The following is a 15,095-nucleotide window of genomic DNA, read 5'->3' on the forward strand; positions in this document are numbered from 1 at the left end:
GCAGGTTGTGTGGAAGATGTGGGTTGAGTGGATGCGATGACTATGGCTGGAGGTTGTATAGAGGATGTGGGGTGAGTGGATGTGATGACTGTGGTTGGATTTGTGGACAATGTGGGTTGAGTAGATGTGATGTCTGTGGTTGGAGACTGTGTGGAAGATGCGGGTTGAGTGGATGCGATGACTGTGGTTGGAGACTGTGTGGAAGATGCGGGTTGAGTGGATGTGGGGACTGTGGTTGGAGACTGTGTGGAAGATGTGGGTTGAGTGGATGTGATTACTGTGGTTGGAGACTGTGTGGAAGATGTGGGTTGAGTGGATGTGATTACTGTGGTTGGAGACTGTGTGGAAGATGTGGGTTGAGTGGATGTGATGTCTGTGGTTGGAGACTGTGTGGACAATGTGGGTTCAGTGGATGTGATCACTGTGGTTGCAGGTTGTGTGGAGGATGTGGGTTGAGTGGATGTGATGACTGTGGTTGGATTTGTGGACAATGTGGGTTGAGTAGATGTGATGTCTGTGGTTGGAGACTGTGTGGAAGATGCGGGTTGAGTGGATGTGATGACTGTGGTTGGATTTGTGGACAATGTGGGTTGAGTGGATGTGATGTCTGTGGTTGGAGACTGTGTGGAAGATGCGGGTTGAGTGGATGCGATGACTGTGGTTAGAGACTGTGTGGAAGATGTGGGTTGAGTGGATGTGGGGACTGTGGTTGGAGACTGTGTGGAGGATGTGGGTTGAGTGGATGTGATGACTGTGGTTGGAGGTTGTGTGGAGGATGTGGGTTGAGTGGATGTGGGGACTGTGGTTGGAGACTGTGTGGAGGATGTGGGTTGAGTGGATGTGATGACTGTGGTTGGAGGTTGTGTGGAGGATGTGGGTTGAGTGGATGTGATGTCTGTGGTTGGAGACTGTGTGGACAATGTGGGTTGAGTGGATGTGATGACTGTGGTTGGCGGTTGTGTGGACAATGTGGGTTCATTGGATGTGATGACTGTGGTTGCAGGTTGTGTGGAGGATGTGTGTTGAGTGGATGTGAGGACTGTGGTTGGAGACTGTGTGGAAGATGTGGGTTGAGTGGATGTGATGACTGTGGTTGGATTTGTGGACAATGTGGGTTGGGTGGATGTGATGTCTGTGGTTGGAGACTGGGTGGAAGATGTGGGTTGAGTGGATGTGATGACTGTGGTTGGAGGTTGTGTGGAAGATGTGGGTTGAGTGGATGTGAGGACTGTGGTTGCAGGTTGTGTGGAGGATGTGGGTTCAGTGGATGTGATGACTGTGGTTGGATTTGTGGACAATGTGGGTTGAGTGGATGCGATGACTATGGCTGGAGGTTGTGTGGAGGATGTGGGTTGAGTGGATGTGATGTCTGTGGTTGGAGACTGTGTGGAGGATGTGGGTTGAGTAGAAGTGATGACTGTGGTTGGCGGTTCTGTAGACAATGTGGGTTGAGTGGATGTGATGACTGTGGTTGGCGGTTGTGTGGACAATGTGGGTTGAGTGGATGTGATGACTGTGGTTGCAGGTTGTGTGGAAGATGTGGGTTGAGTGGATGTGAGAACTGTGGTTGGAGACTGTGTGGAAGACGTGGGTTGAGTAGATGTGATGGCTGTGGTTGGAGGTTGTGTGGAGGATGTGGGTTGAGTGGATGTGATGACTGTGGTTGGATTTGTGGACAATGTGGGTTGAGTGGATGTGATGTCTGTGGTTGGAGACTGTGTGGAAGATGTGGGTTGAGTGGATGTGATGACTGTGGTTGCAGGTTGTGTGGAAGATGTGGGTTGAGTGGATGGGATGACTGTGGTTGGAGGTTCTGTGGAAGTGGGTTGAGTGGATGTGATGACTGTGGTTGGATTTGTGGACAATGTGGGTTGAGTAGATGTGATGACTGTGGTTGCAGGTTGTGTGGAAGATGTGGGTTGAGTGGATGTGATGACTGTGGTTGCAGGTTGTGTGGAGGATGTGGGTTGATTGGATGTGAAGACTGTGGTTGGATTTGTGGACAATGTGGGTTGAGTGGATGTGATGTCTGTGGTTGGAGACTGTGTGGAAGATGTGGGTTGAGTAGAAGTGATGACTGTGGTTGGCGGTTCTGTAGACAATGTGGGTTCAGTGGATGTGATGACTGTGGTTGCAGGTTGTATAGAGGATGTGGGTTGAGTAGATGTGATGACTGTGGTTGGAGGTTTTGTTGTCGATGAGGGTTGAGTGGATGTGATGACTGTGGTTGCAGGTTGTATAGAGGATGTGGGTTGAGTGGATGTGATGACTGTGGTTGCAGGTTGTATAGAGGATGTGGGTTGAGTGGATGTGATGACTGTGGTTGGAGGTTTTGTTGTCAATGTGGGTTGAGTGGATGTGATGACTGTGGATGGTGATTTTGTTGTCAATGTGGGTTGAGTGGATGTGATGACTGTGGTTGGAAGTTTTGTTGTCAATGTGGGTTGAGTGGATGTGATGACTGTGGTTGCAGGTTGTATAGAGGATGTGGGTTGAGTGGATGTGATGACTGTGGTTGCAGGTTGTATAGAGGATGTGGGTTGAGTGGATGTGATGACTGTGGTTGGAGGTTTTGTTGTCAATGTGGGTTGAGTGGATGTGATGACTGTGGATGGTGATTTTGTTGTCAATGTGGGTTGAGTGGATGTGATGACTGTGGATGGTGATTTTGTTGTCAATGTGGGTTGAGTGGATGTGATGACTGTGGTTGGAAGTTTTGTTGTCAATGAGGGTTGAGTGGATGTGATGACTGTGGTTGGAGGTTGTGTGGAGGATGTGGGTTGAGTGGATGTGATGACTGTGGTTGCAGGTTGTATGAAGGATGCGGGTTGAGTTGTGAGTGATGTGGTTGATAACGCTATCATGGTGGCAGTTACTGCAGGAGCTACGGTTGACAATACTTTGTCAGATGTGGTAAGTGAAGCTGGAGGAATTGTTGAATGTGGAGTGGATGGAGCATCTGTTGGGGGAGGTGAAGGAAGGGATGTGGTAGCTCGCATATTTGCTGAAATATAAGCACAGGGGTTAACTCGGGTGTAGTCTCGTCACAAAGACCTGCCCAATTCCATCACCATGCTCCCCAAAAACAAATTTGATTTTATTCTTTGAGCTATCTACATTTCAGATCATAACAGGAAAGGAATGGAAGAAAATTAAAGGCAGATGCAAATTTGAAGGCAGTGATTGATACAAAATGAGAGATTTTGCAGTCATACAACCTTATTCCTGCAAAATAGGAAATACATCAATGTTTTGCTTTACAATGTTATCATTATAAAGAAGTAAATATACTGTAGTTTCCTTCTACCTCCACAATTCCACACCCCCTCATTTTCTCCAGTAATTTTCCATTGCTAATGTTACTGTTAGAATATCAAGAAAAATGTGTGAAGTAATTTTGGTATAAAAATGAGTTTCATACCAAGATATTACAACAGGCTAGCAGTCAAATACCAGTTTTGGACCACCCGAAAGCTGTTTTGTTACCATATCACTATGTTTACATGCAAAGTGATATTCCAATATTAGTCAGAATAAGACAATATATTCGGAATAAGATAGAAGTCATGTAAACAGTATTTTCTGATTGTATAACATTTCATCCGATTTATTTATGTACATAATCTTGTTAGCTCCAAGCGTGAAAATGATTAGGAGTCAGATGTACATTAAACAATTGAAAGTATTTATATTTTACTGCACATTTAAAATATTCAGTGTTGCAAAAAATACTTCAATCACACATGACATAGATCAAGATTACTGCTTTGGGACTGTCCAGTGGGTTTTCTTAAACTGCTGTGGTTTTTCTCGTCAGTATACAGTCACTGAGTACTTTATTGGGTATTTAATAGACACATTATTTTGACTTATTGGTCTTCTGCAGCTGTAGCCTATCCACTGAAGAGGTTTGATGCGTTGTGTGTTCAGAGATGCTCTTCTGCATACCACTGTTGTAATGTGTGGTTATTTGCATTACTGTCACCTTCCTTTCAGCTTTGAGCAGACTGCCCCTTTTCCTCTGACCATTTTTGCCCACAGAGCTGCTGCACACTCTGCAAACTCTAGAGACTGTTGTGGGTGAAAATCCCAGAAGATCAGCAGTTTCTGAGATATTCAAACCACTCTGTCTGGCACCAACAATCATTCCACGGTCAAAGTCGTTTAGATCACTTTCTGACATTTGGTCTAACAAAATCTGAACCTCTTGACCATGTCTGTATGTTTTTATGCTTTTAATTGCTGCCACATGATTGACTGATTAAATATTTGCAAGCTGGTGTGCAGGTCTACCTAATAAAGTGCTCAGTGAGTTTATGTCTGCAGCATGTTGTATTTTGTTATTAAATTTTCAGAATAGGCAGGTGAGGAAGATTATGAGCAAATTGGGAAATAGTAGGAGAGAATCATTATTATTCATTAGCACAGAGAAAAATCCATTCCATCAGTTTTACCTTCACGTTTCATCCGCCTTGGGCCTAAACAATTAAATGAGACCAACATGAAACATACAAAATGGAGACAATTTTTCAAGCATGTTAATTATAGTTTCCCTAGGAATGCAGATTTGATGACTACTTTTACAATATTGCTATTGGATAAGGAGAACCACCAAAACAGATCCCCGGTGTAGCCACAATAAGATCCGCACAGCCGTTGGGCCCTTGAGCAAGGCCCTTAACCCTGTATTGCTCCAGGGGAGGACTGTCGCCTGCTTAGTTTAATCAACTGTGCGTCGCTCTGCCAAATTCCATTAATGTAATGGAATGGAATCCCCAAACTGGCCCAGATGCAAGATGGCCACCAATAATGAGTGCCAATTGAAATAAAGCAAGTGGGAGGAGAATTAATTCTCCCTCATATGCTCAATTTTCCTCCCTCGAACGGAGCCAACAAAAGACATCGCTTTGCTCCATTAGCTGCCAAGACTTCCGTTTTTTAATTTACGCAATTTTTTCCTTTTGGTAAAATATTGAACAAGCGGGCATTCAAATGTAAGAACTGTAGCTAGCGTCACTAACGTTAATTTGTCGCCGTGAAATTAATGAGAATGGTGCGCTGAAATGTTTTCAGAATAACGTCAATTCGTTTTGAACAGACGCTAGCTGGCGCAGCTTATTCATTAATTATTAAGCGCCCGGAAATGTGAGGGAGGCTTATGCCGCGGTGATTTCCACAGGAAGCGGCTGTGGCTTCTCATCTTTTCCAGCAGGCGTCAGACGGTCCATGCTAACACGCTAACCCATTGGGACGGCAGGTTGGACACTCACCGCACGGCAAGCTCTCGTCCTGCAGCGGGGGATGATCACCCACGTCCCACTGCTCCCGCCTCCACGCCACCACACCCCCGTCCTCGCAGACGCCGCGGGGCCCGACGTTGTCCCAAACGCGGAACAGGTACAGCTCCACCGCCCCCGCCCTGGAGGGCGGACCGTCCCGGTCCGGGGACCCGAGGGTCAGCCGGCCGGCGGGCGGGACGGTCCCGGCCACCACCCTGCGGAGCGAGGGGGTCCCGTCCACCTCCAGGCTGACCTGCTGCCGGCCGGCGTCCCGCCTCAGGCACACGTGGTACCACGTGCGCTGGAGGAGACGCACGGGGAAGCCGTGCCTGACCCCCAGGAGCCACACGTACAGGCGCTGCCCGTCCCCCTGCAGGCCCAGGTGGGGCGCCCGGGCTCCAGGGTCTCCGTACGCGTAGGCCGTCCAGGCGCCGCCCCGCAGCACGCGCACGTACACGCAGACCGTCAGGTGCACCAGCGCGGGGACCCGCACCCCGTCCCGCAGGGCCCAGTGGTCCCCGCCGCCCTGCGAGAAACGCACCTTGGAGTCGTGCATGAAGCCCGCCTCCACTGCAGGAGAGAAACGACGGAAGGGGAGGGAGGAGAGGAGGGGAGAGGGGAAGGGGAGGAGAGGAGGGAGTATTGATGAAAAGAGAGAATGACGTTTTCACTCACAATTCAGAATCCGTTATAAAGAGATACAATAAAATATATACACATAAACACTGCTCTTGTCATTATTCATCTCCCACAATATAATCTATCATCTTGGGTTGCCACCTCAGTCCTGTAGAAATCCTGGACATATACGAAGCTGGCAAACTGAGTAAGCCGGACTGTCAATCGCTCTCGAGGGTGCGTGAGCCTGAAAGAATGTGGTGCGCAACTTCCTTGTGCTTGGTGCCAATTCCCCTTTCATTACACAAATAAAGAGTGTAATTTGTGAAGGTTAATAACGTCTCTGCACGATTTGTTACATTACATTTAGGAACGAACACTGGATACGCTGTCTACATTTCATTAAGCAATGCTAATGTATGCAACACTGGAAAATACTTAGATTCCAGGACATTTCCTTTAATTATTTTTTCCAGGACAGAGAACAAAAATCCGGGACAGGCCCGGAGAATCCAGGACAGGCCCGGAGAATCCAGGACGGGTGGCAACCCGACTATCATCTGCCACTGCATTCTCATATTGTCTGCTGCTCTATTTAATTTGCCTTACAATTAAATGTCTTTTCAACATTCCTATTCTTTCACATTTAAAAGTATTTTCAGTATATTATAAAGGATTGAAGTAAAGTACAGAATAAAATACAAGGCCTTTTCTGCACGTTAAAGAATCCGCCAATTCAACGCATTCGTCTGTAATCCTAGAGAGCAGCTTGAAAGACAATGGGCGGTAACTGCATGAGCGCTAATGAGTAATGGGGTCCGATATAATGGTCTGGTAAGGAGATTTACAACGCTCCAGTCAACTCCAATTTTACAGCACCCAAACTATAGGAGACAGAAGCACTTGGTGCCGTAAAAAGCCAGATGGCACTGCAATCAATGCACAATGTACAGACAGAGAGTTTTAGACCAGGAGCCATCTCACGCCCATTTGATGCCCTTTTGACACCTCTCGGCGTGAGAACACTAGATCTCAGATTACGTCCTCTGTGAAAGGTGCTGTTTTAAGTCTATGCTTTGAACTGTGTCTTATTATGCCTGGCTATGTATAAAGAATGAGGAACATGTATGTTGGAGTTCATCGCATAAGCATGTGTACTCCAAGTTTGATCCATATGTAGTGGATGGCATGTATGTTCTGTGACTGGTGCATTATGGATGCATGTTCGTATGTAAAGGTTTATATGAGATGCAAGGTTATCGGTCTAATCATAGAGGGGTCATCACCTTTGACTCATACATGCGCGCTGTCTTGGGGTGGCCTGTAGTGTAGTGGTTAAGGTGCATGACTGGGACCCGCAAGGTCGGTGGTTCGATCCCCGGTGTGGCCGCAATGAGATCCACACAGCCGTTGGGCCCTTGAGCAAGGCCCTTAACCCTGCATTGCTCCAGGGGAGGATTGTCTCCTGCTTAGTCTAATCAACTGTAAGTCACTTTGGCTAAAGCATCAGCCACATTACTGTAATGTAATGTAGTTTGTTTTCTTGTATTTATTTTCTCTTCTTTGTTTGTCTTGCTTTTTGTCAATAAAATGTTAATAACTGAAACTGCCTTTCCTTGGTTATTGCCAACAGCCAATTGTGTCATAATAAACAGTTAAAAAAAAATAATAATAATAATTTAAAAAGGAAGAGAGGGAGAGAAAGTGTGTGTTTCTCCATTCTCATGTACGGGTGCGTCTGTGTGTCTGTGCATGTTTGTGTGCTCAGGCCTGTGCATGTGTGCGTGTTGGCAGTCCAGTGGAACTCAATCAGGACTTGATGCGACAGCCGATAGCCTTTTTTCATGACAGCTCGAGCTTTTCATAAACAGGTATGCTGGCTGGAGTGTGCATCTCTGTGAGAACCAATCAGCGTCTTGTGTCATATGCGGTTTTGGGGTCACGCCGTTATTATTTTTGATGTACTGTAGCTGACCAGATTACAGTGCTTATCCACCACCAGCTCGAGTAGCATAAATCTTCTTTATTTTGTTTTGTGAACTGTTGATGATAAATGCGAGAGGAACACTGTGCCACCTACACCAGATGCGAGTTAGCACTGAAAAAGAACTTATTAGTTATTATTATTCACTTATTGTATGGGTTGAGGTTGTTCCTGTTTGACATAGCTGCCCTACAGGTTTCCCATAGCTGTCTACAGCAGACACTGCCGAACAGGAATGTGGAGTTACGCATTCATTAACAGAGTGCGCTTACATCACTAAGAAGCACAGTATTTTACATTATGTTGATATGGTGATACTGGTCTCATATGGAGCTGCCAGATCTGCTCACACTGGCACAGCATTACTCGACTAATTCCTCAACTAGTTCCTACTTTTCTTTCCTGTCTACACTGTACTTTTCACTGTTAAACCTTGCTCTGAATTGCAGTTACTCCTCCCTTTCAATGACGAACATCCGGTTTTCTATTTTTGGACCTGATTTCACCAGTAGGCATGGTGATGATGGCTGGCCCTGGAATGTTTATGGAAAGTTCAACGCGTTCAAACTTCAGCAATGCCAACTTATTGAATTTACAGTGTCAAAGCAACTAGTTGCTTTAATTTTCATATTGAAGACAATAAGCTCCTATACCCTCCTATTATGTTCAGGGTCAATTTGACCCCATTCAGTGTTTGACATCTCTTAAAAAACAGTTAGCCCTTTACTGTATCAATACTGTATGATTTTTTAAAATGTTCTTAATTTGGTGGGATTAAATAGAAAACATGAAATAAACATAATGCTATGTGACGTCCAGTACCAACTTGGCATAAAAATGTGTTGACCCTCTGTAGCTGTATAAAATGTAACAAAACATACAACCATTTTTTTTTAAATTCTGAGATGTCTTTCCGAATGATTCTGGTGGCACTTTCCCATACAGGTGCCAAACGCTCACTTACTGTTCCTTAGGCTCTAAATTTGATGTTTCTCACAGATTTGTAATATATTTAAAATAAAAAGCTAGTCATTTGGCAACACACTACAAGTCAATAAATAGATATTATGATATTTGTGTGTTGTTATTTCAACTATTGGGCTCAATTTGACCCCGAACGTAAAGCTGGTCATAAACTCTTAACATAATAGGAGGGTTAAACCTCTCCTAAACCTCCTTCAATGTCTCAAGAGGTCATCAGCGGTTTGGGACAAAACGAGAGTAAATTTTATTAATCTATAATACAACACTGATATGTTGTTTGTGCATAGCAGAGTTTTTGCAGTTTATGTAATTTTGAGATGGATTTTGTAAATTGATCTGCATCGCTGATGATGGATTGGACATGAAGTCAAGGTACACAATCGCAATAGAGGAAGAAAAATCGCTGTATGTGTCGCTGTATGTTTCTGATTGTGATACCTAATTAAATTCTATGCATTTCACTATACTTTATGTCCAAAAGAAGCCATGCAAAGTTTGGTAATAAAGTAGTTTTTTTTTTCCTAAGCAAGATGCGCATGTTAAATGAACACATTAGTATGTCAGAAAACTTCATCTGAGTTCGGATAAATTAATTGAATCTCTTTGCCTTGCAATGCTGGGACGAGCACATGGTACTACTCATTTGGACAGAACTGAAGTGATGCTGACACATAGACAGTGCCGCGAATTCATCTGGGAATGAAATAGAAAACGATCATCTTGTCAGTGTTCCCAAGTAATGCAGCAATTAACAAGGATTGATTGCCACGTGAGAGCTGATAACTGAGAACAAGAAAAGTGTTGTTGTAACCTGTAACATGATGGGCCAATAGTGCCACTGAGCCAATGGCTTCTGTGGAGATGCCAATGCAACACCTGTACGTGAAAATATTGGTTGCACTGCTAAACATGTACGGTAGCATTACTTTGGAAGAAGCAGTTGGTGGTGGACAACCACACTAGTGAAGAACTGCTTTGGAAATCCCAGAATGGCTTCTTTTGAGAATACCATGCCTCAGAAATGCAATGCTGTTATGTGCTGAAAAGGATCCACCACAGAATAGAATATATGTGTCAAACTCGTGTCAACAGAAACATGCATCAATGCAGGATGTCTGATCAAATGGTAAATGAACGGCTGATGATGCCATTGTAATGGTCCCAGAAAATCTTCCTGTGCTAATCAGTTATCAGTAGTCTGAAATGCAAGTTCCTTTCATGCAAGTGTAAATGCAATACCTGTACATACGTGCGACTAAATAATAACCAGACTGAGTACTCTGTGCAGCAGTTGCCACGGAAATCTGTGTGTGGGCAACATTTAAATTAACCTCTCCCTCAAATGTTTATGAATGTGTTTGTTTCAAGCTCAAAGGTACACGGATGTTGAAATGCCATTGGCTGTTGCAATTAGAACCAATTTTTAACCAATGACCTTGAATTATTGTACTGCTAAACAATGTTTTTGCACAGAGTGCCGGCCCGTCAACTGCATATTTTGAAACTCAAATTTAAGGACTATAAATATCCAGGCAGAGGGTGAGTCAACATGTCAGTGAGCCTTTTTCAGTGATAGGAAGGGATTTACAATGGTCTTGTAATAATGTTTTAAGGCAAAAATCTTCCTATTGTACCTTTTATAATCATCTAATATTATTCAAGCTTCTGACAGATGATTGTGACACTCTAGTCTATGAGATAGCAGCCTGATGACTCTCAGGGATGCTGGCCTCCAGTGAAATGAAATACAAATACATTTATAAACCAGAATAATGCTCTTACCTGGAACCGCAAGACATAGGAGCAGCAACAGAGAAAGGAGGACATAGCACATGAATTCACTGTTTGCCCGTCTCCATGAATCCAGGTGCGTGCAGGGCATCACTCTGTAACACAACAGCCAGCAAACGTTACCGCCCATTGTTCCATGGGCTCCATGCCCCGGCGGTTCAATGTCTAGAAAGGTGCAGGAACTGACAGATATTTTCCTTGTGAGTGCAAGTTATTTGGAGTCTGCTGGTGGGATAAATGTGGCACATAATTACAGAGACACTCTTATCCAGAGTGACGTACAATAAAGGGCAAATCAAAACCGGGAACAAGTGCGTTGAGGACCCTAGAGGTAAGTACAGTTTCCAGTCCGAGAGTGATCACATAGATACAACTTCAACCCTTTGTACATCCACTTTCCAACTAGCATACCACGGTTGGCAGTTGGAATGCCCCGAATACTACAATAATTATACATAAGTGCTATTATTAAGCTATGGTGGCACACGCATGGCCAATCATAGCAGTGAGGTAGAGACGGAAAGGCTCAGCCTGAAGAAGTGAGTTTTCAGAGTGCGTGTGAAAGTAGTCAGAGACTCTGTTGTTCTGTCGTCCAGATAGACTAAGGCTTTCTCAGTTATGTCCCCCATAACCCCCCCCGATGCCTATACTTATTATTATTAAGTTATATGAGACAAGGTTACAAGTGGTTAGGGTACATGACTGGGACACGCAAGGTCGGTTGTTCTAATCCTGGTGTAGCCACAATAAGATCCGCACAGCTGTTAGGCCCTTAAGCAAGGCCCTTAAGCCTGCATTGGTCCAGGGGAGGATTGTCTCCTGCTTAATCTAATCAACTGTACGTTGCTCTGGATAAGAGTGTCAGCCCAATGCCAATGTAATGAGTTGGTTAGTGCTGTGCTTCTATTATTCAGTAGGTTATGTAACAATAGGTGTTCACATAAGGTGTGTTTTACTGGGATTTCCACAGTGCACTGCTTATATAAATTTCCCATTGGTAGCTGTCTATCCATTTTCTCTGGCATTCTGGAGAGTATGGGGGGGGAAATAATAAGTCTGCATAACCTTTTCCCACCCTGAGAATGTGCTTGTGTTTGTAGAGAGAGAAGAGACCAGAATAAAGAAAATATATGAAAGTGAGATGCAGAATGATAAAGAGTCGTGGAAAGAGGAAGAAGAAATAAAAGTTAACTGAAGTCAGCTGACTATTACTATTATAAAAACGTAACAATTAAGCTTCCTCTAATATCATCAATCAATTTCCTTATTTATTGTCCTCATATCTGGATAATACTCTCATGATCCGCATCAGAATTTATTGGACTTAATAGTCGTAGTCTTGAAATACTCCAAAACAAGACATTTGTCATTTATTGAAGACGTGTTCTTTAAATTATTGCCTCATTTATAATTTTTTTCAGTGCACTTGTCCATCTTATATGTCTGAATTTGAAGTAAGATAATTAAAGGTACGCAGTTATGGACTACCAAAAATGACATTGGTGCATGAACGTACTCTCCTTCAAATATGTAACTTCACGTGCAACAAGAAGAATTGATGTATTTTGTGGGAAAGAAAGAAGCATTCAATAGGTGTGATGGGATTACGACTGCAGTACTGTGATAAACAATTATTCCATGAAGGATGTTCCACCTGAGGCTCTACAGTTTTGGGAAGAAAGAAAGGCCATCTCTTCAACACTGTTGCTGCTGATTGGTTGTGGAATGTGCTTTACTTCTCTTCTGTTCATGTGAGGAATGATAGTTTGTTCTTATTCACTACTAAATAACTGAAAATGAATGGAAATGCTTTAGTTCTAGAGAAAATGTCCAGTGGCATACATTCAGTCATTCGCTTAAAGGATCTTCTGATCATTTAATAAAAACTCTAACAGCCTATGTGCCCTGACATCATATCATGTCCACCGTCATTCTGTCCTTCTTCAGAGCAGCACATTAAATAATTGTCATTAATCAGAATGATTAAAAGAGAAATGCACATGATGCATAAATATGCTTCAAGACAGAAATTAGATATCACATTTTAAATATATACTTCAAAATCGCTATGTCAATTTCGTGGCAGCAGCTACCCTAATACCTACAGACAGAAATCATTACGAATCGTAAAAGGAAGACGAGCACCGCAACGAATTGTTTAAGCGCAGGCTAATGCTCGTTTTTTGAAGTTGTACGGCAATAGGTAGCCTACATTAAATTAATAAGCGACATACTATTTTAGACGAACACACCTTTATGAGCGACTTAATTTCAACTTCTGAGTATGCTCATTTTCTTTTGAGACGGGAGAATTGCTTACCTGGTGACGGTGAATCGTGGGAGACGATACGCTCGACTACATCCTTCAGAAAAACCTATAGGGCCATTTTGACCCCAATGTATCATGAATTTTCCATTGGCGTAGTAATTTTCCCAGTCTATTGTAATGTACAACCAACTACAAGATTTGTTAGATGACGCCAGCCTTTTCTCCGTAATGCCTTTTAAATTACGTTTGATGTCAACTGGAAATCAACCTGTCCGTAAAAAGAAAAGCGCAAAATAGTTCCCACAGGATCCCAAGTTATTCTTGAATTATGACTTCGTTCCGCATAGTACAGGCGCTTTAAGCGGCACTCCCACCACTGTCGAGACGTGGACAGGCACGCCTTTCAAAACGTCAAACACAATTTCAAAGAAGAAACCTATCGTACACACACCCACGGACACACACGGAGCACAGCGCCCAAAGATTTCAATCAGTGTTCAAACCATGCTCGTATTGTCACCACATTTGGCCTGTAGTCAGGAGAATTAAGTTAATTCTGATTTGTGACAACTGTCACTAATCAGGTGTGTGTGTGTGTGTGTGTGTGTGTGTGTGTGTGTGTGTGTGTGTGTGTGTGTATGTGTGTGTGTGTGTGTGTGTGTGTGTGTATCACAATTAAATAAGGGATTTTTTAGGTAATTTAATTCAAGTGCCTCTGGATATTTTTGGTTGCAGAACGTGGTTGCAGATGTGTCACTTTGGCACTAATCTCACGAGTTTGTGCTCAAATTGAGACAAAGAAAAAAAACCTTAGACACAAGACTCAAAATGGTCAACACTTGTAACAAAGCCTGTTCAAAGCCCTGCATTGTGCATTCACATCTTTGAAGAAATGTTGCACTTTCAAACTCATTGGTTCAAATGAGGAATTTTTGGGGAAAAACTATCAGAACATTTGTTTGGATAGCTTCTCTGTTTAGTTGTTTTTACAATCCTTCAATATTGCAATAAAGAATACTTGATACATGTTTCAACATGGTTCTTTTTGTGGCCCTAAATAAAGGGAACAGTGGAAACAGTAGAAGAGAGTGGAATTATTGAACAAAATCAGATTTAAAAAATACAATTACAACATAGGTTTGTTTTACAGGATTTTTTTTACAATTTCTGGCAAGCATTTTTTGTTTATTAGTTTACTTTTTACGCATGTAATGAATGTATTCATTTTGAAATCATATACTTTAATGTTAAGTTGTGTCAATGTGAAGAAGTGATTTGGTTCAGCAAACAAAAAAGATTTTGGATTAATGTGTATCCAAGCAATTGAAAAAAAGTGTTTAGTGTTGAAAAATGTATTTTGATGAATCGTTTTGAGTCTTGTATGTGCAGTTTTCAAAAAATGTTTCCTTAAATTAGTGCCAAAGCCATTCAACCATAATAAACAAATAAAAACTGAAGAAGAGTGTATAGATAGCTAAGCAATATAGGGTCTGCATTACTTATGAAACATGTTTGTGCTGCGATGTTGAATTCTGGCCCTTGTCCTCTCCCCTCACGGAAACCCAAAGCACAGATCCTGGACACGGAAGATAAAAGGACCCGCTGACCCACAGCCGTCGCCATGGTAACACTCCTGCTGGGCAGAGGGACCACCCCCACATCGCCGTGGACGATAAGCTGCAGGAACCAGGATAAGCATTTTTGTTCCGGGACAGAGTTGTTTCCGTGCCAACGGAGGGGCTGATCCACGTGATGTTCAGCTGTCTCTAGAATTGTCCGAAACATTGTGTCAGCGGGGCGATGATTTATCATGTTGTATCTTTTTCCCTCAGAGAGGAATAAGAGGCCATGTATCTATCGCTGCTCAATGCTAGAGACACACAAGGACCTAAAACGCAGTCTTTAGTGCTGAGATTTCTACTTCCAGCTCTCACTGAAACATTTTTTTATTTGGTTTTAACATGTGCCTAGAAATGGGACAGGGTACGATGTTGGGACTGGGGTCCAGAGATTGTTCCAAAACGTTTAGGGGAGTGTGCATACATTGCACCAATACAAATGCAGAAACAGACAAATTTAGTGCTTTCTGGTGAGAACCTCCATCATGTCCGAACAATCAGCCATTATCTGGTGCCAAGTTGCTGATGAATATGTCCTCACAAACATATGC

The 15,095-nt window shown here is 43.1% G+C and overlaps 1 protein-coding gene across 1 annotated transcript; it reads right to left on the reverse strand.

Annotated features, from left to right (window-relative positions):
* Positions 1-661: 661 nt before the first annotated feature.
* LOC133132491 (mucin-2-like) lies at positions 662-13,232 on the reverse strand. Its single transcript, XM_061247947.1, has 6 exons — positions 12,977-13,232; positions 10,648-10,751; positions 5,271-5,849; positions 4,455-4,478; positions 1,678-3,004; positions 662-668 (listed from the first exon to the last, which is right to left on the reverse strand). Exons 1-6 carry the CDS (start codon positions 13,060-13,062, stop codon positions 662-664), a joined length of 2,127 nt encoding a protein of 708 aa, XP_061103931.1. The 5' UTR covers positions 13,063-13,232.
* Between the last annotated feature and the right edge of the window lie 1,863 nt (positions 13,233-15,095).

The sequence above is a fragment of the Conger conger genome, chromosome 7, assembly GCF_963514075.1.
Source record: "Conger conger chromosome 7, fConCon1.1, whole genome shotgun sequence".
Lineage (NCBI taxonomy): Eukaryota > Metazoa > Chordata > Actinopteri > Anguilliformes > Congridae > Conger > Conger conger.